Source organism: Pleurodeles waltl, chromosome 3_1 (assembly GCF_031143425.1).
Source record: "Pleurodeles waltl isolate 20211129_DDA chromosome 3_1, aPleWal1.hap1.20221129, whole genome shotgun sequence".
Taxonomy (NCBI): Eukaryota; Metazoa; Chordata; class Amphibia; order Caudata; family Salamandridae; genus Pleurodeles; species Pleurodeles waltl.
Genome location: NC_090440.1, coordinates 23,325,039 through 23,347,525, shown reverse-complemented (window position 1 = coordinate 23,347,525; position 22,487 = coordinate 23,325,039). Strand labels below are relative to the sequence as shown.

At 52.9% G+C, this 22,487-nt stretch overlaps 2 protein-coding genes across 7 annotated transcripts in view; one reads left to right on the top strand and one right to left on the bottom strand.

Moving 5' to 3' along the window:
• Positions 1 to 6,655, bottom strand: part of LOC138283269 (proline-rich protein 36-like) — a 26,391-nt gene extending 19,736 nt beyond the window's left edge. The window contains exons 1-2 of the mRNA XM_069221289.1: positions 6,580 to 6,655; positions 365 to 2,264 (exon numbers count right to left, since the gene is read on the bottom strand). Coding sequence (XP_069077390.1) covers positions 365 to 2,264; positions 6,580 to 6,655 — 1,976 coding nt within the window. The remainder of the gene's footprint in view (positions 1 to 364; positions 2,265 to 6,579) is intronic.
• Positions 1 to 22,487, top strand: part of LARGE2 (LARGE xylosyl- and glucuronyltransferase 2) — a 207,194-nt gene that overhangs the window by 87,660 nt on the left and 97,047 nt on the right. For 2 of the 6 annotated variants that reach the window (XR_011201291.1, XM_069221739.1), the window contains exon 1: positions 18,387 to 18,529. The exons of the other annotated variants lie outside the window; for them this stretch is intronic. The gene's annotated coding sequence lies outside the window, so the exon portion shown is untranslated. Of the gene's footprint in view, positions 1 to 18,386; positions 18,530 to 22,487 lie in introns of those variants that run through there. 6 annotated transcript variants of the gene reach the window in all.

The window sequence follows — 22,487 nt, the reverse complement described above, 5'->3', positions numbered from 1 at the left end:
GGCACCAGGCCCCCAGGGCACCAGCCCCTCCGCCCCCTGGGTTGGTTCAAGGACTCTCAGGGTCGCTCGTGTGCTCGGTGTCCTACGTCAGCAGAGAAGTTGGGGTACAATTGTCGCCCTGGTTTCAAATCCCGACAAACCATAAACTGCGCACCTGTAAGACAACACACCAGACACGCACCCTGCGTGCTCGTGCAGCACGTGCTTAAACCCACATTATATGTCCTCGTGCAGCACGTGCTTAAACCCACATTATATGTCCTCGTGCAGCACGTGCTTAAACCCACATTATATGTCCCTCGTGCAGCAGGTGCTTAAACCCACATTACTTTCTGTGCATCCTTGTGCACACCCTTGTACCCACATTCCTTCCTCTGCGCCCTGGTGCTGTGCCCGTGCAGCACGTGCTTCCTCTGCGCCCTGGTGCTGTGCCCGTGCAGCACGTGCTTCCTCTGCGCCCTGGTGCTGTGCACGTGCTTCCTCTGCGCCCTGGTGCTGTGCCCGTGCAGCACGTGCTTCCTCTGCGCCCTGGTGCTGTGCCCGTGCTTCCTCTGCGCCCTGGTGCTGTGCCAGTGCAGCACGTGCTTCCTCTGCGCCCTGGTGCTGTGCCCGTGCAGCACGTGCTTCCTCTGCGCCCTCGTGCTGTGCACGTGCTTCCTCTGCGCCCTGGTGCTGTGCCCGTGCAGCACGTGCTTCCTCTGCGCCCTGTGCCCGTGCAGCACGTGCTTCCTCTGCGCCCTCGTGCTGTGCAGCACGTGCTTCCTCTGCGCCCTGTGCCCGTGCAGCACGTGCTTCCTCTGCGCCCTCGTGCTGTGCCCGTGCAGCACGTGCTTCCTCTGCGCCCTGTGCCCGTGCAGCACGTGCTTCCTCTGCGCCCTGGTGCTGTGCACGTGCTTCCTCTGCGCCCTGGTGCTGTGCCCGTGCAGCACGTGCTTCCTCTGCGCCCTGGTGCTGTGCACGTGCTTCCTCTGCGCCCTGGTGCTGTGCCCGTGCAGCACGTGCTTCCTCTGCGCCCTGGTGCTGTGCCAGTGCAGCACGTGCTTCCTCTGCGCCCTGGTGCTGTGCCCGTGCAGCACGTGCTTCCTCTGCGCCCTCGTGCTGTGCACGTGCTTCCTCTGCGCCCTGGTGCTGTGCCCGTGCAGCACGTGCTTCCTCTGCGCCCTGTGCCCGTGCAGCACGTGCTTCCTCTGCGCCCTCGTGCTGTGCAGCACGTGCTTCCTCTGCGCCCTGTGCCCGTGCAGCACGTGCTTCCTCTGCGCCCTCGTGCTGTGCCCGTGCAGCACGTGCTTCCTCTGCGCCCTGTGCCCGTGCAGCACGTGCTTCCTCTGCGCCCTGGTGCTGTGCACGTGCTTCCTCTGCGCCCTGGTGCTGTGCCCGTGCAGCACGTGCTTCCTCTGCGCCCTGTGCCCGTGCAGCACGTGCTTCCTCTGCGCCCTCGTGCTGTGCAGCACGTGCTTCCTCTGCGCCCTGTGCCCGTGCAGCACGTGCTTCCTCTGCGCCCTCGTGCTGTTCCCGTGCAGCATGTGCTTCCTCTGCGCCCTGTGCCCGTGCAGCACGTGCTTCCTCTGCGCCCTGGTGCTGTGCACGTGCTTCCTCTGCGCCCTGGTGCTGTGCCCGTGCAGCACGTGCTTCCTCTGCGCCCTGGTGCTGTGCCCGTGCAGCACGTGCTTCCTCTGCGCCCTGGTGCTGTGCCCGTGCAGCACGTGCTTCCTCTGCGCCCTGGTGCTGTGCCCGTGCAGCACGTGCTTCCTCTGCGCCCTGGTGCTGTGCACGTGCTTCCTCTGCGCCCTGGTGCTGTGCCAGTGCAGCACGTGCTTCCTCTGCGCCCTCGTGCTGTGCCCGTGCAGCACGTGCTTCCTCTGCGCCCTGGTGCTGTGCCCGTGCAGCACGTGCTTCCTCTGCGCCCTGGTGCTGTGCCCGTGCAGCACGTGCTTCCTCTGCGCCCTGGTGCTGTGCACGTGCTTCCTCTGCGCCCTGGTGCTGTGCCAGTGCAGCACGTGCTTCCTCTGCGCCCTCGTGCTGTGCCCGTGCAGCACGTGCTTCCTCTGCGCCCTGGTGCTGTGCCCGTGCAGCACGTGCTTCCTCTGCGCCCTGGTGCTGTGCCCGTGCAGCACGTGCTTCCTCTGCGCCCTGGTGCTGTGCACGTGCTTCCTCTGCGCCCTCGTGCTGTGCCCGTGCAGCACGTGCTTCCTCTGCGCCCTCGTGCTGTGCCCGTGCAGCACGTGCTTCCTCTGCGCCCTTGTGCTGTGCCCGTGCAGCACGTGCTTAACCCCACATTGCTTTCTGTGCTTAAAGCCTCATTCTCACGGGACCCCCTGAAGCATAGCTCCTGCTGGGACCAGTGAGGGGGTGCCCTCAGGCCCCAGTCCACCCGTTCCCACACTGCTGTGTCCGCACCTTACACACTTGCAGTGACCCGTGCAGTGCCGGGTCACTGCACCTGCCCAGCGCCCTCCCCTCCAGCGGATCTCTGCAGCCAGCAGCGCCTGTGTGGAGGCCGTGAGGGAGGGGTTACCAGCAGCTAGGGGGTTATCATGGCAGCACGTGCCTCCTGCTGGGGGAAGAGTCCTGCATGGTTAGTGGGTACCTCATGCTGGGGGAGAGTCCTGCATGGTTAGTGGGTACCTCATGCTGGGGGAGAGTCCTCCCATGTCCCTCCTGGGAGAGATTCCTGCATGGGCCGCATGTGCCTCCTGGGAGAGATTCCTGCATGGGCCGCATGTGCCTCCTGCAGGGAGAGAGTCCTGCAAGGGCAGCATGTGCCTCCTGCAGGGAGAGAGTCCTGCAAGGGCAGCATGTGCCTCCTGCAGGGAGAGAGTCCTGCAAGGGCAGCATGTGCCTCCTGCAGGGAGAGAGTCCTGACATGGGCAGCATGTGCCTCCTGCTGGGGGAGAGTCCTGACATGGGCCGCATGTGCCTCCTGGGAGAGAGTCCTGCATGGGCCGCATGTGCCTCCTGGGAGAGATTCCTGCATGGGCCGCATGTGCCTCCTGGGAGAGATTCCTGCATGGGCCGCATGTGCCTCCTGCAGGGAGAGAGTCCTGCAAGGGCAGCATGTGCCTCCTGCAGGGAGAGAGTCCTGCAAGGGCAGCATGTGCCTCCTGCAGGGAGAGAGTCCTGCAAGGGCAGCATGTGCCTCCTGCTGGGGGAGAGTCCTGACATGGGCCGCATGTGCCTCCTGGGAGAGAGTCCTGCAAGGGCAGCATGTGCCTCCTGCAGGGAGAGAGTCCTGACATGGGCCGCATGTGCCTCCTGCAGGGAGAGAGTCCTGACTGGGCCGCATGTGCCTCCTGCAGGGAGAGAGTCCTGACATGGGCAGCATGTGCCTCCTGCAGGGAGAGAGTCCTGCAAGGGCAGCATGTGCCTCCTGCAGGGAGAGAGTCCTGCAAGGGCAGCATGTGCCTCCTGCTGGGGGAGAGTCCTGCACAGGGCCGGCTTTAGGACTGGTAGCGCCCTGTGCGACAGGTTATTGTTGGGCCCCATGACAGCCGCCTCGGTTTCACTTACTACCACCCGGCGAATGTGCCCCTCATCTCTCCATCGCTCCCCTTTCACATACATTCATGTGGTTTAAAGCACTTGTAAAGGCTGGCTTTACTAATCCGTTCAGCTAGCCACATAAAATACAGGGGCATATTTAAGAGCCCCTAGCGCCATTCTAACGCCACATTAGCGTAATTTGTTTACGCTAATGTGGCGTTAGAAGGCCAAAAACGCTGTGCCATATTTACATAGTTGCGCAATGCGTGCATTGCGCCACTTTGTAACCCTTTGCGCTACATTATACCTGTGCCAGGTATAATGTATGCAAAGGGGGCATCCCCCGTTAAAGGGGGGGGGGAGGGAGGGGCAAAAAAATGGCGCAAAGAAATCTGACAGATTTCTTTGCGTCATTTTTTCCAGCACCTGCTCAGAGCAGGCATTTAAAGGAGGCTTCTGTTGATTACAATGGGCCTCTGGGTGCTTTGCAGGATTAGCGGCAACATTTTTGACGCTAATCCTGCAAAGCGCCGGACTAGCATAAAAAAATTCTGACGCTAGTCCCCTAACTACCGCCATGGTGGGCTGTATTTTAGATATGACGCACACACAGTGGTGTTAGGAGGGGTGCTAAGGGGTGCAAGAGAAGTGGCGTAGCAGCACTTTTTCCAAATATGCTCCCTAGGGCAGTGCTTAATTTGTAAATAAAAAGGTGCCGGTGCCCAGACCCCTCCTCTTACACATGTGTGAACATGGAATACAGAGGCAGCGTAATCCTGAAGCCATCTCGGGCCCCTTCAATCCATTTACAGCCACTCCCTGCCCCTTCAGCTCACTCCTGCAGCTTTCTGCTCTCTCCCATTGTGACGCTGTTTCGTTTTTCTCTTCCTCCGTCTTTCCCATATGTGTCTTTTTCTCGCAGTAAATGCTTGAGGTAGAACAATAAGCGCTGGCACTCAAAAATAAGTGCTGGTGCTCCGCACCGAAACGGGGGCATATTTAAGAGCCCCTAGTGCCATTCTAACGCCACATTATTGTCACTTTTTTACACTTATGTGGGGTTGGCAGGCCAAAACCGCTGCGCTATATTTACAAAGAGGCACAATGCATGAATTGCACCACTTTGTAACCCTTTGTGCTACATTATGCATGCACCAGGCATATTGTATGCAAAGGGGGCATCCCCCAGTTAGGGGGGGGGGGGCAAAAAAATGACTTGTCATTTTTTTTTGCCACTTTTAAGGCCTGCTCAGAGCAGGCATTAAAAGGAAAAGGAGACTTCCATTGGTTGCAATGGGCCTCTGGGTGCTTTGCAAAATAAGCATAAAAATTTGGGACGCTAATCCTGCAAAACGCCGGACTAGTGTAAACAGTTATGATGCTTGTCCCCCAGCTACCGCCATGGTGAGCCATATTTTAAATATGAAGCACACGTGGTGGCGTTAGGGGGGGCGCTAAGGGGTGCAAGAAAAGGGGCGCTGCACTGTGTGCAGCACCACTTTTCTTAAATATGCCCCATATTTCTGTTTTTTGCAGCAGGCACATTAACCCTCTATGCTGCTTTATGTTGAGTCTAAGCTGCCACTAGGCAGATCTCCCATCTGTCTCTCTCGCAGGAACATTAATCACAAGAGGTATCTTGACATTTTAATTGTTTCTTGAAGGCTGGACCACAAGGAACTTTTCAGCAGGTGACATTATTGCTAAACACAGCGCCCCCCTGAGGTCAGCAACCCAGTGCGGTCGCACCGCTCAAAAGCCGGTCCTGTTCCTGCATGGGCAGCATGTGCCTCCTGCAGGAAGAGAGTCCTGCATGGTTAGTGTGTACCTCATGCTGGGAGGGAGTCCTGCATGGATAGCATGTACCTCCTGGGAGAGTCCTGTATGAATAGCATGTATCTCCTGCTGGGAGAGAGTTCTGCATAGATAGCATGTACCTCCTGCTAGGAGAGAGTCCTGCATTGATAGCATGTGCCTCCTGCTGGGGGAGAGTCCTACATGGATAGCATGTACCTCCTGCAGGGATAGAGTCATGCATGGATAGCATGTACCCTCTTCTGGGGGAGAGTCCTGCATGGATAGTATGTAGCTCCTGGGAGAGTCCTACATAAATAGCACTTACCTCCTGCTGGGGGAGAGTCCTGCATGGATAGCATGTACCTCCTGCTGGGGGAGAGTCCTGCCATGTACTTCCTGGGAGAGAGTCCTGCATGGCTAGTGTGTACATCCTACTGGGAGAAAGTCTTGCCATGGGCATGTGGCTCATGGTGGGAGAGAGTCCTGACATGTACTTTGTGGGAGAGAGTCCTGCATGGCTAGAATGTACCTCCTGCTGGGAGAGAGTCCTGCCATGTACCTCCTGCTGGGAGAGAGTCCTGCCATGTACTTTGTGGGAGAGAGTCCTGCATGGCAGCATGTACCTCCTGATGGGAGAGAGTCCTGCCATGTACCTCCTGCTGGGAGAGAGTCCTGCCATGTATCTCCTGGGAGAGAGTCCTTTCATCAGCAGCATGTGCCTCCTGCGAGGAGAGAGTCCTGCATGGATAGCAGGTACCTCCTGGGAGAGAGTTCTACTTTGGGCAGCATGTACCTCATCCTGGGAGAGAGTCCTGCCATGGGCAGAATTTACGAACTCCTGAGAGAGAGTCCTACCGTGGGCAGAATGTATGTATTCCTGGGAGAGAGTCCTACCGTGGGCAGAATGTATGTATTCCTGGGAGAGAGTCCTTTCATCAGCAGCATGTGCCTCCTGCAAGGAGAGAGTCCTGCATGGATAGCAGGTACCTCCTGGGAGAGAGTTCTACTTTGGGCAGCATGTACCTCATCCTGAGAGAGTCCTACCGTGGGCAGAATGTATGTATTCCTGGGAGAGAATCCTACCATGGGCAGCCTGCATCTCCTGGGAGAGAGTCCTGCCGTGGGCAGCATATACCTACTCCCGATATAGGAGACTAAGGGTGTCCTCTTTATGATCTGCAGAGACGGGGGACCTCATGCAGCTTTCTGGTTTGCTAAAGGTATTTTGGGGACATTCAGAAAGCTGACCTAGGAACACATTCCGCTCGTTGCTTACCATTGGCTTTGTGGTTTGTAACTCACATTTTCTTGCTTTCCATTTGCTGGCTTTATTTGCTTTAGGCTGTACAGCTTGAGACCCTCCCTTTTCCCAAACCATGTTTACTGTATTCTTCCATGAACTCACTTTCTGTAAACAGGCCTCTAAATCTTATTCTTATCTTGCTATATTTGTTGTGCATTCAAAGACCGAGGTCAAATGCCAGACGCTGTCTTCTGAGGGCAATTGTTAACTTTTCTTTCTCTGACTTCAGAGTGAGTGGATTTATGTTGCAATCTTGCTGGATACTGGGGGTAGGAAAGAGTTTTCTTCTAGCACACAACAACATTTAAAGGAACTGTGGAGTATTTCAGAATATATCAGAATTAGAAACACAAATTGTTACCCACATTTTGTGATTTCTGAAGTGTGTTGGAAACCGATATTTTAATATGATCAAAACAAACCATTACACTAGTTGAAGCACTGTATAGTTTAATTAGTAAAACTGTACGTCTATGCAAATGTAATGGTCATTCCAATTGAAAATGCTGTCTGTAATGGTACGGTGCCACCACAGCATGACTACGCCACTCCACTTTACACCATTCAATACCCGTGCCCTCTGCACCACTCGATTGTACACCACCAAACTCTATGCCTCTCTATTCTACCCTGTACCATTCTACACCAAGGCACTCTTTGCCACTCTACTCTACATCACTCCAGTCTATGCAGCACCAATCTACTCTGCACAACTCCACTCTACGCCACTGCACTCTACACCAGTGCGCTCTGTGCCAGTACACTCTACGACACTGCATTCTATGCCAGTACACTCTACGCCAATGCCCTTCACTCTTTAACACTCAACTCTATGCCCCTGCACGCCAATCCACTGTACCCCACTCTAATCAACTCTGCACCACTGCACTGTACCCCACTCTACGCAACTGCTTTCTACCCTGCAGCACTCCACTCAACACCACTTCACTCTAATCTGAAACAGTGTACTCTGTGGCACTGCACTGTATGCCATTCTACTCTTAACCCTGGCACTCTACGCCAATGCACTCTACACAACTACACTCTTACTGCACTCTCAGCTACTGAATTCTACACCACTCCGCACTACGCCACTCTACTCTACTCTGTCTCACTGCCCTCTGCATCACTCAACTCTGTAGCACTTCACTCTACCCCACTGCACTCCGTGGCACAATACTCAACGCCACTCTGCTCTGCCACTGCAATCTACGTTGGTGCACTCCATGCCTCGCTTCTCTGCGCCACTGCACCCTGCTATGTACCACTCTAATCTACGCCACTATACTGTGCAACACTACGCCAATGCATTCTACAACAGTCCACTCTACTCTACGCCACTCTATGCAACTCCACACTATGCCACTCCAACACACAACACACTCTGCCAACGCCACTGTGCAACACTACTCCACTCTTGGCCATTCTACTCTGCTACACTCCACGCCGGTAAGTTCCAGTCTTGCTGAGCAGCAGCCACGCCGGTATACAACATGGCTGAAGCACATTGGCAATGCCAGTAGCTCTTGAATAGGCAAGACCTCTTGGCTTTGCCAATGCTTGTTTTGTGATTTGCCACTGCATGCATCTCATGGGTTGGTGTAGCCAGGGGGGCTGTGTGCCTCTCCTCGGGGGAGTCCCGGGATGGGATGGGAAGGGATGGGGTGGCGGGTCAGGGGTGTTTACATTCCTCGTGTAGGCAGGTGGTGGTGGTTTTCATTCCTGTGTGGGGAGGGTGGGGGAGGGATCCCTGATGTGCTGGGTTAGCCAGTCTCCCACCCTTCTTCACCTCACCCTTACCATCGGGTTCCACCCGCCCCACCCAGTGGAATTGCCAGGGTGCCCCTAGGGTGCTGGGTGGGGCAGCCTGTCCCACCTCCGTAGCTGGCACATCTGAGTGGCACAGTACCCCGACAGGGTGGAGAGGGCCTCTGACGTGCCCTCAGAGGAGTCTTGGCTCAGAGTTTATAGATGTTATCTTAAGACGTGAGTTTAACCCCTTCTAACCGGGTTTGACTGTGCCAGAGCCAGGCCGGGCATGCATAGGGCAGGTGCTAGGTGGAGTCTGGGCAGGACAGGGTAGGGTAGACTAGATGGGGCAGGAAGGATTAATCAGCCGCCATTTGTATAGCGTTGCTAATCACCCTTGAGGGTATCCAGGCGCTAGGTAGATATTGCTCAGTCGAAAAGCCAGGTCTCGAGTCTTTTCCTGGATCAGGTGAGAGAGGGCGACAGGACCAATGTAGAGGGAGTGGACAGGCTTAGAGAGAGGGACCGGCTAGGCCAGAATAGAAGAACCTGGGTTTGTGGGGTGCACAGGAAGGGGCCAGTGAAGACGAGGCCCGGGGGGGAGGGGGGGTCTCCTGTACAGAAGATTATCTCAAGCAAGAGCTACAGGCAGGGTCTGTGTCTAATGTTTTCAAACTGTGGGGCGTGTCACCTGGGGGGGGGTCTGTGGCTGTATTCTCGGGGCGCAATCGCCTCAACAAGTATTTGTAAATGAACGTGGCCTGATTTGGCAGTTTCCAGGCTTTCTTAGTTTATGTTCAGAAGTTGAGATGAGAGTCAAAAACATGGCTAAAAAAGAAGAAAATATTGTTTTTTGTTTTGTCACCTTCAGGTAACTGCAAATAAAACAATGCACCAACCTTAAATTAAAAAATAAATGCAAGTTAAGGGGCATCCTCTGACCCTGACTTTACTCTATTAACTGTCCAGAGATGGTTGTTTTTAACAAAAGGTTTATGACCTGTATTTGTAAACTTATAAAAGCCTAGGCTTGTGTCACCAGAGATCCTGACGACTTTGACCTCTGTTTACATGCAGATGTCCTTTCAGGGGAGTCCAGGGGGTGACGGGGGGCGTCAGTGGGGTCTCCTTCAGACAGGGCACTGATCATCCACACCTCTGGGGCCTCAGAGCAATGCACCAGGAAAAGAGGAACGGCTGAGATGCTTGGATAGCGCTAAAGAGAAGGCCGAGAGAAAAGACGCTGTGGGGGCTAGTTTGTTTTATGTACCAATGGACAGCATCCCCAAAGAGATACCATGAGGAATGTGCAGAGATATTTAGACTTTTTTTTTTTTTTTATAAAGGGGGAGGGATGTGTGCAGCAGGTGCAGTAGCACCAAGCCAGTGTTCTGCAAGACCACTGCACCCATTAAGTACTGTCTTACTAGCAAAAAGGGGATTGGGAGCCGTTTTTACTTCTTAGCATCGGGCGAATGCTTCCCTTCTGCACAGGGAAAATGGGCCAAGCAACAAGGGATGAGATGTGGAGCCCCCCCCCCGAGGGGCGGACAGCCTGCTTTTGGACTCCGGCCTAGGAGTGATGGCCCAGTGGAGTCCACAGAGGAGACCACCTGCTACACAGGGCTGGAGGTACTTGATAGTGCTGCAGGTGAAGCGACGCCGGAGCCCGGGGGTATGAAGGACTAACTAAACTCCTCATTATCCTATGGGAATCATAATGCGGTGGACTTCTTATCCATCAAGTTTGTGACAGAGTAACCCATCACCGAACTCTAAATCCAGCCCAGAGTCCGATTCAAGATTGGAGTGATGGCCAGATGTGGTGGCGAAGGGGTGAAAATGGCAGAGGAGACCGCCAGCCACCCGGGCAGTGGCTGTCATTTGTGCAACCGGTGCAGTTGCATTGGTACCCAGAAGGCACAGGGGCTCACAACGCCCCCATTTTATTGGCATAGTGTTTTGGTCAATTTCTGTTTTTCTTTGATATATTTGCTCTTTTATAAGTTTCACATTTAGTGTGGATTATGAACTACAGATAGCATATCCCTCAAATGATCTCATAACCCCCACCCACTGCGTGCATCCCTTCCACTCCTACTATTCTTGGCATAAAGTTGTTTTTTTTGGGGGGGGGGTCCTCAAAACATTTTGCTCTGGTGGGTGGGGTTTAGAGCAAAAACCTTTGAAGACCTCTGGAGGATAGGAAGGTGGAACTGGAGGGCAGAGGGTGGTCAGGTGGGGTGTAGGGTACACGAGGCGGGTACGCAGAATGGGTGGGGCACAGGCGGGTACACGGAATGGGTGGGGCACAGAGGCGGGTACACGGAAATGAGTGGAGCACCGAGATGGGCACATGGAATGCACGTGCACACCTTTGAGGGTCAGTTATTTACTCCATCATACTAAAATTCAAGTGGACAATCCGAAGTGGGCAGAAGGCCAAGGGCGCAGGGTAGACCAGCTTGTCAGGAGTGGGACAGGGCGTCCGAGAGTAGGGCACGGATGGTTGGTACTAGTGTGAGTAAGTGACTTCCTCGTGTCTCCCTCTCTTCTGTCCAAGAGTTCCCACTGTCTACTTTGACCTGTCACACAAGCAGATCAGTTGCCAAGTCTGGTCCTAGGTCTTATAGTCAGCAGCCCACAGTAACTGGGTGGGGAGTGAAAACACTAGGCCATCTCTCGCCAGATCAGGGGAGTCCGTTTGACACTGCGAGGGAACCATGGCCCCTGATGAGGCGGTCTCTGGCAGATGCCCAGTGGTCTTCAGGAAATAGGGGAGAGCTAAGGGCTTCTAACACAGAAGGGTGCTTTGAAGCGTGACAGAGGCTCTAAAATCCAGCTTGTTCGTTCAAATATATATTGCTAGAAATATCGAACGAGTGACATAAAACACTCAGAATCTGATATACTAAACACTGGTCACAATTTGCGACCAGTGTGGTATTTTGCAAACTGACCTATGCACTATGTTGGTTCCCAAAAAAGACGAATCTTAGTGGGACACAATTGACCTGTCTCATGAATATAAATAAGGCAGATCACAAATTGCGACCTACCATGATTCGTTGCCATCATAGGAATGGACCAGCAGATCACAATGTCTTTGATTGCTTTTAAATAAAACATTTTTTTTAATGCCGTCCAAAATGTGATGTGTTAAAAACCAAAAAGAAAATGAAAAGTTTAACAAACAATTACTAAGACTATCATTCACAAAGGGGAAGGGTCCCATGGGGACCTCTTCCGATTTGCGAATGGTTTACCACTGCCTTTCGGTAGTCGGTAAAATATTAATGTTTTATGTCCGGCTGTCGGTTCTAAAACATTAATACATCCCATTGTGAATCAGACCCCAAACACACCCCTTCTAAATACTGATTTGGTATGTAGCCGCAAACCCAAATTATGATTCCATAATGCTTTACTGAATTGCAATTTGGGTTTGGTACATGCCAAAAAGTCAGTTTACAGTTATAAATGATCCGACTTTGTGATCTGGAACATATCTGAACACAAAAAGCTTTAGCACATCTGGCCTTCTTGTAATATCTTCCTGTATTAGGCACATATATCTGTACTCTTACATGTGCCATGGGTGTATTTCTCCTTGTTTTCATTGCAATAATATCTCGACTCCTGCATTATGTAAAGCACCTTGAGGTCCCTCCCACAGGCACTCCGCGCTAGACGAAGAGTTAATAACATGAAGATGGGATGTGCACTTATCCAAGCCTTACAGTCAGGCAGGGTTGAAAACCATAAGAAATGCCCGGGCAGTTGAATCAGAGAAGGAACCAGTTGTGAGTTAACTAAAACTGCAAAAAGAGAGAAATATCCTGCCAGGGAATATTACCCAGCTCCGCTTACCAACCAGGTGGACTTGAGTGCTGCTGCCTGGGGCAGAGCAGCTGAGAGTGGACCTCCTGGACAAAGGTAAAACCGAATTGCCATTTATAAAGCTGTAGTGTTTGTCCAGGAGCAGCCACAAAGCTGTGGCGAGACACATTGGCCTATGGCGTCTTGATGGAGCGGGCGCTCCTCTAGGCACCCTAGGGTGCAGAAGCTTTGAGTAGCGGGATGTTGTGATTTCAAAACACTGCAAGCTCATTGGCTGAAATGCTGACCTGTTTTTGCTGTAGTATCCAAAAATAAAGGGGCCCTAATAAAATTGAAGGGATCAAGACAGGGAAAAACCAAAGACCATCCAAAAGAACCACGCCTCCCAAACCTTATTTAAGAAGGCAGCATATTGTCATTGTATAAATATTTTTACACTTATTCCAATAGAATGCCATTTCCATGATGCAGCTTCTTCAAAAAATACTACTTGCTTTATATATCACACTCATACATTAAGTGCAAAAATGTCTTCTGATACAGGTGCTATTTAAGAGGTATTCCTGTTGGACATGGCAGCCATCTTAGGTGTTCTCCTGTACAGCCTCAGCAGCCATGTTAATTGTAGTCCTATTCAGATACAGGTGCTATTTAAGAGGTATTCCTGTACTCCTGGACAGCCTCAGCAGCCATGTTAGTTGTAGTCCTATTCAGATGCTATTTAAGAGGTATTACTGTTGGACAAGGCAGCCATCTTAGGTGTACTCCTGTACAGCCTCAGCAGCCGTGTTAATTGTAATCCCATTCAGATACAGGTGCTATATAAAGTGCAGCACTGTTGAACGTGGCAGCCATCTTAGATGTAGTCCAGGACATAATGTGGATCACAAATGAACGACCCAAAGAGACCTCCATGGGGTCCTGTGAACTATGAAACACATACATGCCAACAGATGTGCCTCAGGCAGAAGAATCCAGATTTTTGAAGCCAAGAATAGCTTTACTTTGTCTACCACCTAAATTTGCCTCTACTTAAATATGCCAATGAAGAAAATGTACCCCCCGATTTTATTATTTTTTGGGGCTCGGGTGCTAAATCTCCCCCATTCCAGTTTTAAAATGTTGGCATCTGTGGAAACTGTTGCCACAGACTCAGTGCTTAATTTGTGCTTGTTGTTTCCGGCACTGTCTTAAGCATTTACTTTGAACAAAAGGCACATACAGAGGAAGAGAAAAACCATCACAAAGTAGAAAGCTGCAAGAGTGAGCTGAAGGGGTAGTGAGTGGCTGTAAATGGATTATAGAGGCCCGAGATGTGTTCAGGATTACGCTGCCTCAGTATTCCGCAGCGTTGGGCACTGGCGCTTTTTTATTTACAAATTAAGCAGTGCATAAACCCCACAACAGATGGTGGACTCGAGCACAGGGAGGCAGCTAGGAGAAGCACAGCGATTTTGTTAGAATTTGGGGACAAGTAACTTCAGCTGGTGAAAACACCCGGTGAAGGTCTGTGTCCCAGCCAGATGCCTGCTAAGTACCTTGGTGAAAACATTTACACAGAGTGGCAGCCCTAGGCAGAGACTTGGAGCAATCCATTCCAAGGCTACAACCTCTAGAAATCTGGTGTTGGAGTCAATGACCCATGGGACCTGCTCAGGGCACTCGAGACCTGCTCAGGGTAAGGCTGGGACCCCGCAGACCTCCTCTGGGTAAGGCTGGGACCCCGCAGGCCTCCTCGGGGTAAGGCTGGGACCCCGCAGGCCTCCTCGGGGTAAGGCTGGGACCCCGCAGGCCTCCTCGGGGTAAGGCTGGGACCCCGCAGGCCTCCTCGGGGTAAGGCTGGGACCCCGCAGGCCGAGGCTGGGGACCCCGCAGGCCTGCTCGGGGTAAGGCTGGGGACCCCGCAGGCCGAGGCTGGGGACCCCGCAGACCTCCTCGGGGTAAGGCTGGGACCCCGCAGACGTCCTCGGGGGTAAGGCTGGGGACCCCGCAGACCTCCTCGGGGGTAAGGCTGGGACCCCCACAGACCTCCTCGGGGGCAAGGCTGGGACCCTGCAGAGCAAGGCTAGGACCCCCACAGACCTGCTCAGGGTAAGGCTAGGACCCCCACAGACCTGCTCAGGACTGTTGAGGCACACGCAGGGCAAAACGATGTTGTAACTGTGGGTACTCCTGTCCCCCAACTCCAGAGAGCCACATCAATGACTTAGACCCGGTTCACTGTCCCACAGCACATGCTGCCCCTCCGCCGGGGGGGGGGGGGGGGGGGGGGATGCTGGGCCTGCTGCTGCACCCACACACGCCCGACATACACACTAACCTGCTCGTCTTGTTCCTGCCCCGGAGCCACACATTCCACCCCTGCATCACCAGTGGCACGTGGAGTCCTGCGTGGCCCCTGGCGCACGGTGTGCTCCTCGGCACACGCCTCTTCCCCGGGTGTGGCTTACTTAGCACCCCATTCTCTCCCACACACCACCTCCCCCCACAAACTGCCCCGGAGCCACACAGTCCACCCCCTGCATCAACAGTAACACGTGGAGTCCTGCGTGGCCCCTGGCGCACAGTGTGCTCCTCGGCACACGCCTCTTGCTCGCCCCTCCCAGGTGTCTATCAGTCTGTTCCCTCAGGCGTCGGCTACTTAGCACCCCGCAAACTGCCACCGAGCCACACATTCCACCCCCTGCATCACCAGTGACACGTGGAGTCCTGTGTGGCCCCTGGCGCACAGTGTGCTGCTCGGCACACGCCTCTTCCTGGGTGTAGGAGGCTGGACTGGCTTGTAGTGAGTACCTAGGGGTACTTGCACCTTGCACCAGGCCCAGTTATCCCTTATTAGTGTATAGGGTGTCTAGCAGCTTAGGCTGATAGATAATGGTAGCTTAGCAGAGCAGTTTAGGCTGAACTAGGAGACGAGTGAAGCTCCTACAGTACCACCTAGTGTCATATGCACAATATCATAAGAAAACACAATACACAGTTATACTAAAAATAAAGGTACTTTATTTTTATGACAATATGCCAAAGTATCTCAGAGTGTACCCTCAGTGAGAGGATAGGAAATATACACAAGATATATATACACAATACCAAAAATATGCAGTATAGTCTTAGAAAACAGTGCAAACAATGTATAGTTACAATAGGATGCAAAGGGGACACATATGGATAGGGGCAACACAAACCATATACTCCAAAAGTGGAATGCGAACCACAAATGGACCCCAAACCTATTTGACCTTGTAGAGGGTCGCTGGGACTATTAGAAAATAGTAAGGGTTAGAAAAATAGCCCACCCCAAGACCCTGAAAAGTGAGTGCAAAGTGCACTAAAGTTCCCCAAAGGACAAAGAAGTCGTGATAGGGGAATACTGCAGGAAAGACACAAACCAGCAATGCAACAACAATGGATTTCCAATCGAGGGTACCTGTGGAACAAGGGGACCAAGTCCAAAAGTCACAAGCAAGTCGGAGATGGGCAGATGCCCAGGAAATGCCAGCTGTGGGTGCAAAGAAGCTTCTACTGGACAGAAGAAGCTTAGGTTTCTGCAGGAACGACAAGGGCTAGAGACTTCCCCTTTGGAGGACGGATCCCTCACGCCGTGGAGAGTCGTGCAGAAGTGTTTTCCCGACGAAAGAACGCCAACAAGCCTTGCTAGCTGCAAATCGTGCGGTTAGCGTTTTTGGATGCTGCTGTGGCCCAGGAGGGACCAGGATGTCGCAAATTGCGCCAGGAGGTAGAGGGGACGTCGAGCAAGACAAGGAGCCCTCTCAGCAGCAGGTAGCACCCGGATAAGTGCCAGAAACAGGCACTACGAGGATGCGTGAAACGGTGCTCACCCGAAGTCGCACAAAGGAGTCCCACGTCGCCGGAGAACAACTTAGGAGGTCGTGCAATGCAGGTTAGAGTGCCGTGGACCCAGGCTGGACTGTGCACAAAGGATTTCCACCGGAAGTGCACGGAGGCCAGAGTAGCTGCAAAAGTCACGGTTCCCAGCAATGCAGTCTGGCGTGGGGAGGCAAGGACTTACCTCCACCAAACTTGGACTGAAGAGTCACTGGACTGTGGGAGTCACTTGGACAGAGTTGCTGGATTCAAGGGACCTCGCTCGTCGTGCTGAGAGGAGACCCAAGGGACCGGTAATGCAGCTTTTTGGTGCCTGCGGTTGCAGGGGGACGATTCCGTCGACCCACAGGAGATTTCTTCGGAGCTTCTAGTGCAGAGAGGAGGCAGACTACCCCCACAGCATGCACCACCAGGAAAACAGTCGAGAAGGCGGCAGGATCAGCGTTACAGAGTTGTAGTAGTCGTCTTTGCTACTATGTTGCAGTTTTGCAGGCTTCCAGCGCGGACAGCAGTCGATTCCTTGGCAGAAGGTGAAGAGAGAGATGCAGAGGAACTCGGATGATCTCTTGCATTCGTTATCTAAAGTTTCCCCAGAGACAGAGACCCTAAATAGCCAGAAAAGAGGGTTTGGCTACCTATGAGAGAGGATAGGCTAGCAACACCTGGAGGAGCCTATCAGAAGGAGTCTCTGACGTCACCTGGTGGCACTGGCCACTCAGAGCAGTCCAGTGTGCCAGCAGCACCTCTGTTTCCAAGATGGCAGAGGTCTGGAGCACACTGGAGGAGCTCTGGACACCTCCCAGGGGAGGTGCAGGTCAGGGGAGTGGTCACTCCCCTTTCCTTTGTCCAGTTTCGCGCCAGAGCAGGGCTAAGGGGTCCCCTGAACCGGTGTAGACTGGCTTATGCAGAATTGGGCACATCTGTGCCCAAGAAAGCATTTCCAGAGGCTGGGGGAGGCTACTCCTCCCCTGCCTTCACACCATTCTCCAAAGGGAGAGGGTGTAACACCCTCTCTCAGAGGAAGTCCTTTGTTCTGCCATCTTGGGACAAGCCTGGCTTGACCCCAGGAGGGCAGAAACCTGTCTGAGGGGTTGGCAGCAGCAGCAGCTGCAGTGAAACACCAGGAAAGGCAGTTTGGCAGTACCAGGGTCTGTGCTACAGACCACTGGGATCATGGGATTGTGCCAACTATGCCAGGATGGCATAGAGGGGGCAATTCCATGATCATAGACATGTTACATGGCCATATTCGGAGTTACCATTGTGAAGCTACATAGAGGTAGTGACCTATATGTAGTGCACGCGTGTAATGGTGTCCCCGCACTCACAAAGTCCAGGGAATTGGCCCTGAACAATGTGGGGGCACCATGGCTAGTGCCAGGGTGCCCTCACACTAAGTAACTTTGCACCTAACCTTTACCAGGTAAAGGTTAGACATATAGGTGACTTATAAGTTACTTAAGTGCAGTGTAAAATGGCTGTGAAATAACGTGGACGTTATTTCACTCAGGCTGCAGTGGGAGGCCTGTGTAAGAATTGTCAGAGCTCCCTATGGGTGGCAAAAGAAATGCTGCAGCCCATAGGGATCTCCTGGAACCCCAATACCCTGGGTACCTCAGTACCATATGCTAGGGAATTATAAGGGTGTTCCAGTAAGCCAATGTAAATTGGTAAAATTGGTCACTAGCCTGTTAGTGACAATTTGAAAGAAATGAGAGAGCATAACCACTGAGGTTCTGGTTAGCAGAGCCTCAGTGAGACAGTTAGGCACTACACAGGGAACACATACAGGGCACAAATTATGAGCACTGGGGTCCTGACTAGCAGGGTCCCAGTGACACATAACAAACATACTGAAAACATAGGGTTTTCACTATGAGCACTGGGCCCTGGCAAGCAGGATTCCAGTGAGACAGTGAAAACACCCTGACATACACTCACAAACAGGCCAAAAGTGGGGGTAACAAGGCTAGAAAGAGGCTACTTTCTCACACTGGGGTGTCGATAACTTGGCACTCCTTCCTCTCCCACACACCACCTCCCCCCACAAACTGCCCCGGAGCCACACAGTCCACCCCCTGCATCAACAGTGACACGTGGAGTCCTGCGTGGCCCCTGGCGCACAGTGTGCTCCTCGGCACACGCCTCTTCCTCGGGTGTGGATTACTTGGCACCCCTTTGTCCACACACCACCTCCCCCCACAAACTGCCCCGGAGCCACACATTCCACCAACTGCAGGTACAGTGGCACGTGGAGTCCTGTCTCTCCTCACGCTCGGGCGGCCCTCCCTCCTCTCTTCAGAGCGCCCCGGGTCTCTCCTCCCCCTCCATGTGTGCGTGTCACCTGTGGGCAGGGCCCGGAGGAGGAGGGGCCGTGGCTACAGATCCGAGGCAGGTGGGAGCGCAGAAGGGAGGGACAGAGGGCGAGAGCTGGGCCTGGGCAGAGAGCTCCTTCTCTCGGCTCTTAGACTGCTCCGGATCAGCAAGTCCAGCAAAACTTTCGAAAACTTTCAGGTGAGTTGTAGCTCCTCCCCCTCCCACCTGTCCATCCACCTCCCTGTGGCCGCAGTCATGGCGGCCTCTCGCCCTCCCTCGCTGGTGGTGCTTCCAGCAAGTGCCGTCTCTTTCTGGGTGCACTCTCCACTCTCTGTCCCCGCCTCTCCCTTGCTGCCCTCTCACCACCCTCACTCTGGCTGTCTCTTAGGTGCCCTCAGACTGCCTCTCGCGCACCTGCTCGTCTCTTCTGCCTTCCCCTCGCCCCCTCTCACACTGGATGTCTCTTGATTCTCCTCTCTGACGTCACTCCACCTCTCTTTCCTTCGCTCTCGGTGCCTATCAGTCACTCTCTCCCTTCTGAGTCTCTCCGTACCCTCACTCTGCTTCTCTCTGTTATCTCTAGACCGTCTCTCGCTTGTCTTCTCGCTGCTTGTCTCTTCTTTCTGCCTTTCTCTTGTTCCACTCTCACATTGGATCTCTCTTGCTTGCAAGCCGACTGTCTCTCTTGTGCCCTCAAGCACTGAGAATGTACGGGAGAGACACTTCTTTCTGCCTTTCTCTTGTTCCACTCTCACATTGGATCTCTCTTGCTTGCAAGCCGACTGTCTCTCTTGTGCCCTCAAGCACTGAGAATGTACGGGAGAGACACTCCTTTATGCCTTTCCCTTGCCCCCCCCCCCCACCCCACCCCAACACTGGGTGTCTCTCTTTGCCCCCTCTCTAATGGAGTTAGTCCTCTCACTGACTGTAGTTTGCCCTCTTCCCGCCCAGTGCTTAGTTTGTAAATAAAAACGTGGCGGTGCCCAGAGCTCTCCTCTTAAACCCGCGGCTGCTGCAATTACATGTGCGATCACGGAATACCGAGGCAGCATAATCCTGAAGCCACCTCGGGCCTCTTCAATCCATTTACAGGCACTCCCTGCCCCTTCAGCTCACTCCTGCAGCTTTCTGCTTTCTCCCTCTGTGACGCTTTCCCGTTTTTCTCTTCCTCCGTCGTTCCCATGTGTGCCTTTTGCTCGCAGCAAATGCTTGAGGCAGAAAAATAAGTGCTGGTGCTCTCACCGGAAACCACCTGCTCAAAGCACTGTCAAGGTATTTCTCTTGCTCCCCTTACGCTCCCTGCATCACAGGCTCATCTTGTTACCTCTTTACATGTAGTATGGTATGTGTGACATCACCCCACACCATCTAGAGCAGTGGTTCCCAACCTGTGGTCCGGGAACCCCTGGGGGTCCGCAAAGCCTTCTCCAGGAGTCCGGGACTGCTTAGAAAATTAAAAAAATATTGACAAATTAGTCCCCAGCTTCCACTAATGACTCAGGCGGGGGTCCCCAGATTCCAGTGATGATTCAGTGGGGGTTCCTGGGTTCCATTAATGTTAAAATGGGGGTCACCATAAATCAACAGGTTGGGAACCACTGCTCTAGAGGGGTTCAGAACATACTGGATGCAACCTCTCATCCTGCAAAAAGAGACTGCAGTTTATTGCCACATGGAGTTGTACATTTACTGTTCCTAACGTTTGACGATTGTGAGCTTGCCTGTAAGGTAAGCAGGGGTGATGGGCTTAATGGATTTTTAAGTAATACATATGCAAAACAGTTGTGGAGTGACCAGCGCCTAGAAGCCTTAGTGCATTTGTTGCCCTCTATACATTTATCTTTCATGGATGGAATACTCCAATCTCTCCACTGGTAATCCCTCAGGGCTGAACCCAATCCATAGTTATTTTGCTCACCATGCCACCTCAGTTCGGACCCATCTATACGCAAATTAGTCTTGACCCTGCTTCAATAGGAACAGTCCAGCCCGAACTGCCGGGCCAGGTGCTTCCTGAACCAGAGCACCAGCAGCAGACGTGGGTCCCGTGCACACTTGCACCAAGCTGTACCTGGCTGGTGGGGCCCATAATGGGGGTGAAACCGGTCCTCCGTTGCTTGTATTCCGGTCCAGGGAGGAGCTGGCCTGGCGGTTCAGACTGGACTGTTCTATTGGAGCAGGGTCAAGACTCATTTGCATATAGATGGGTCCAAACTGAGGTGGCATGGTGTGCAAAATAACAGTGGAGTGGGATGTGGCTGAGTAATTACCAGTGGCTGAGATTAGTTCAAGCATTCCAACTATCAATGTTCTGTATACTAATTATGGAATGGGTATGTCCAGATGTGGTCCCAGGCACATTGTGTCTCTGGAGCCAAGCTGTACCTGGCTGATGAGACTGTTAGACCTGACATCTTTTGGCATGTTTCCCCTGTCTTTTTGCCTTCTGATCTCCTGTTTTCATAGTATGCTGGACTGTTTTTGCTGGTGTATTGTCTCTGGGCACTTTACCACTGCTGCTCAGTGCTAAAGTGCAAGTGCTCCTATGTAAATTGTATTGGTGATTGGTTTACCCATGATTGGCATATTTGATTTACTGGTAAGTCCCTAGTAAAGTGCACTAGAGGTGCCCGAAGCCTGTAAATCAAATGCTACTGGTGGGCCTGCAGCACTGGGTGTGCCACTCTGATCATTAGCCCTGTAAATATGTCTCACACCTGCCACTGCAGTGTCTGTGTGTGCAGTCTTGCATTGCCAATTAGACCTGGCAAGTGTACTCACTTGCCAGGCCCAAATCTTCCCTTTTAGTCCACGTAAGGCAACGCTAAGATAGGCCCTAAGTAGCCCCAAGGGCAGGGAGTAGTGAATGTTAAAGGTGGGACATGTACTGATGTGTTTTACGTGTCCTAAAGATGAAATACTGCCAATTTTGTTTTTCACTCTTGCAAGGCATCTCTCCCTCATAGGTTAACATGGGGGCTGCCTTTAATATCCTTAAAGTGCAGTTTTCCTTTGAGAGCAGATAGAAATCTGGAGTTTGGGGTCTCTGAACTCACAATTCAAAAATACATCTTTTAGTGAAATTGTTTTTTAGGTTGTTAGTTTGAAAATGCCACTTTTAGGAAATGGGCATTTTCTTGCTTAAGCCATTCTGTGCCTGCTTTTGTATTTCACATCTGGGTCAGACTGACAGTTGGGCTCTAGTGAATTCCCTCTAGACAGTGACACAAAGGGAGCTGGGGTGTAGCCTACGTATCCTGATGAGCTATCTGGGCTAGAGTGGAGGGAGGAGTAGTCACTTACACCTGAAAGGGCTGTGCCTGGCCTCATGCAATGCAGTCTCTGATCCCCTGGAGTATGTTTGGGGCCAGGCCTTGGCAAGGCAGGATCTTGTGAACAACAGAGTCTTTCCTTTGCCTACTTCAAAGGAAGAACTTGTTATAAGTAGTGGACCCAAAACCCCAGCCTTCTAGAACACTTCTGGATCAAGAGGAACCTCTGCCAAGGATAAGAACTGAAGACATGGCGGAGGAGTACTGCCCCTTGCTTTGTGTGCTTTGCTGGGTTGGCCTGCAGTTGCTGCTTCTGCCTTAAAGAGGGCAAAGACTGGACTTTGCTGTGTATCCTGCTTGTGAGGTTCTCCGAGGGCTTGGAGTAGAGCTTGCCTCCTGTTGGAAGTCTCAGGGATATCAAATAGTTCAATTTCATCTGCCTACAGCACTAGGAACTGTGTGTTTTGTGCTGCAACAGAAGAAAAACCACCACCATGACGTCAACGATGCGTGCACCGTGATCTGATGACACCACACAGCGCCGTGGCCCACGTCGCACCGCAACCCTGGTCCCACTGACGCTGCCACATGACACCGTCACAGAGCCGCTGCTTTCACTGTGGCATGTGGACCCCACACTCTGCATCGCCTTGCTTGCACCTCAGCCTTGGTATCCCAGACGACAACCCTCCATGCTAACAGATGCTGCTACCTGCACCGTGGCCTGTGGACACCGCTCCTGAGGTGCACAAAGCCCGTCTCGCACCGCAGCCCCAGTCCACCGACGCCAGTGCCATCGACTCCAGTGTCAACAGATGCCCCTGTCTGCACCGAGGCCCGTGGGTGCCACATGGAGCCCGCACCGCTGCCTTGGGCCTACCGAC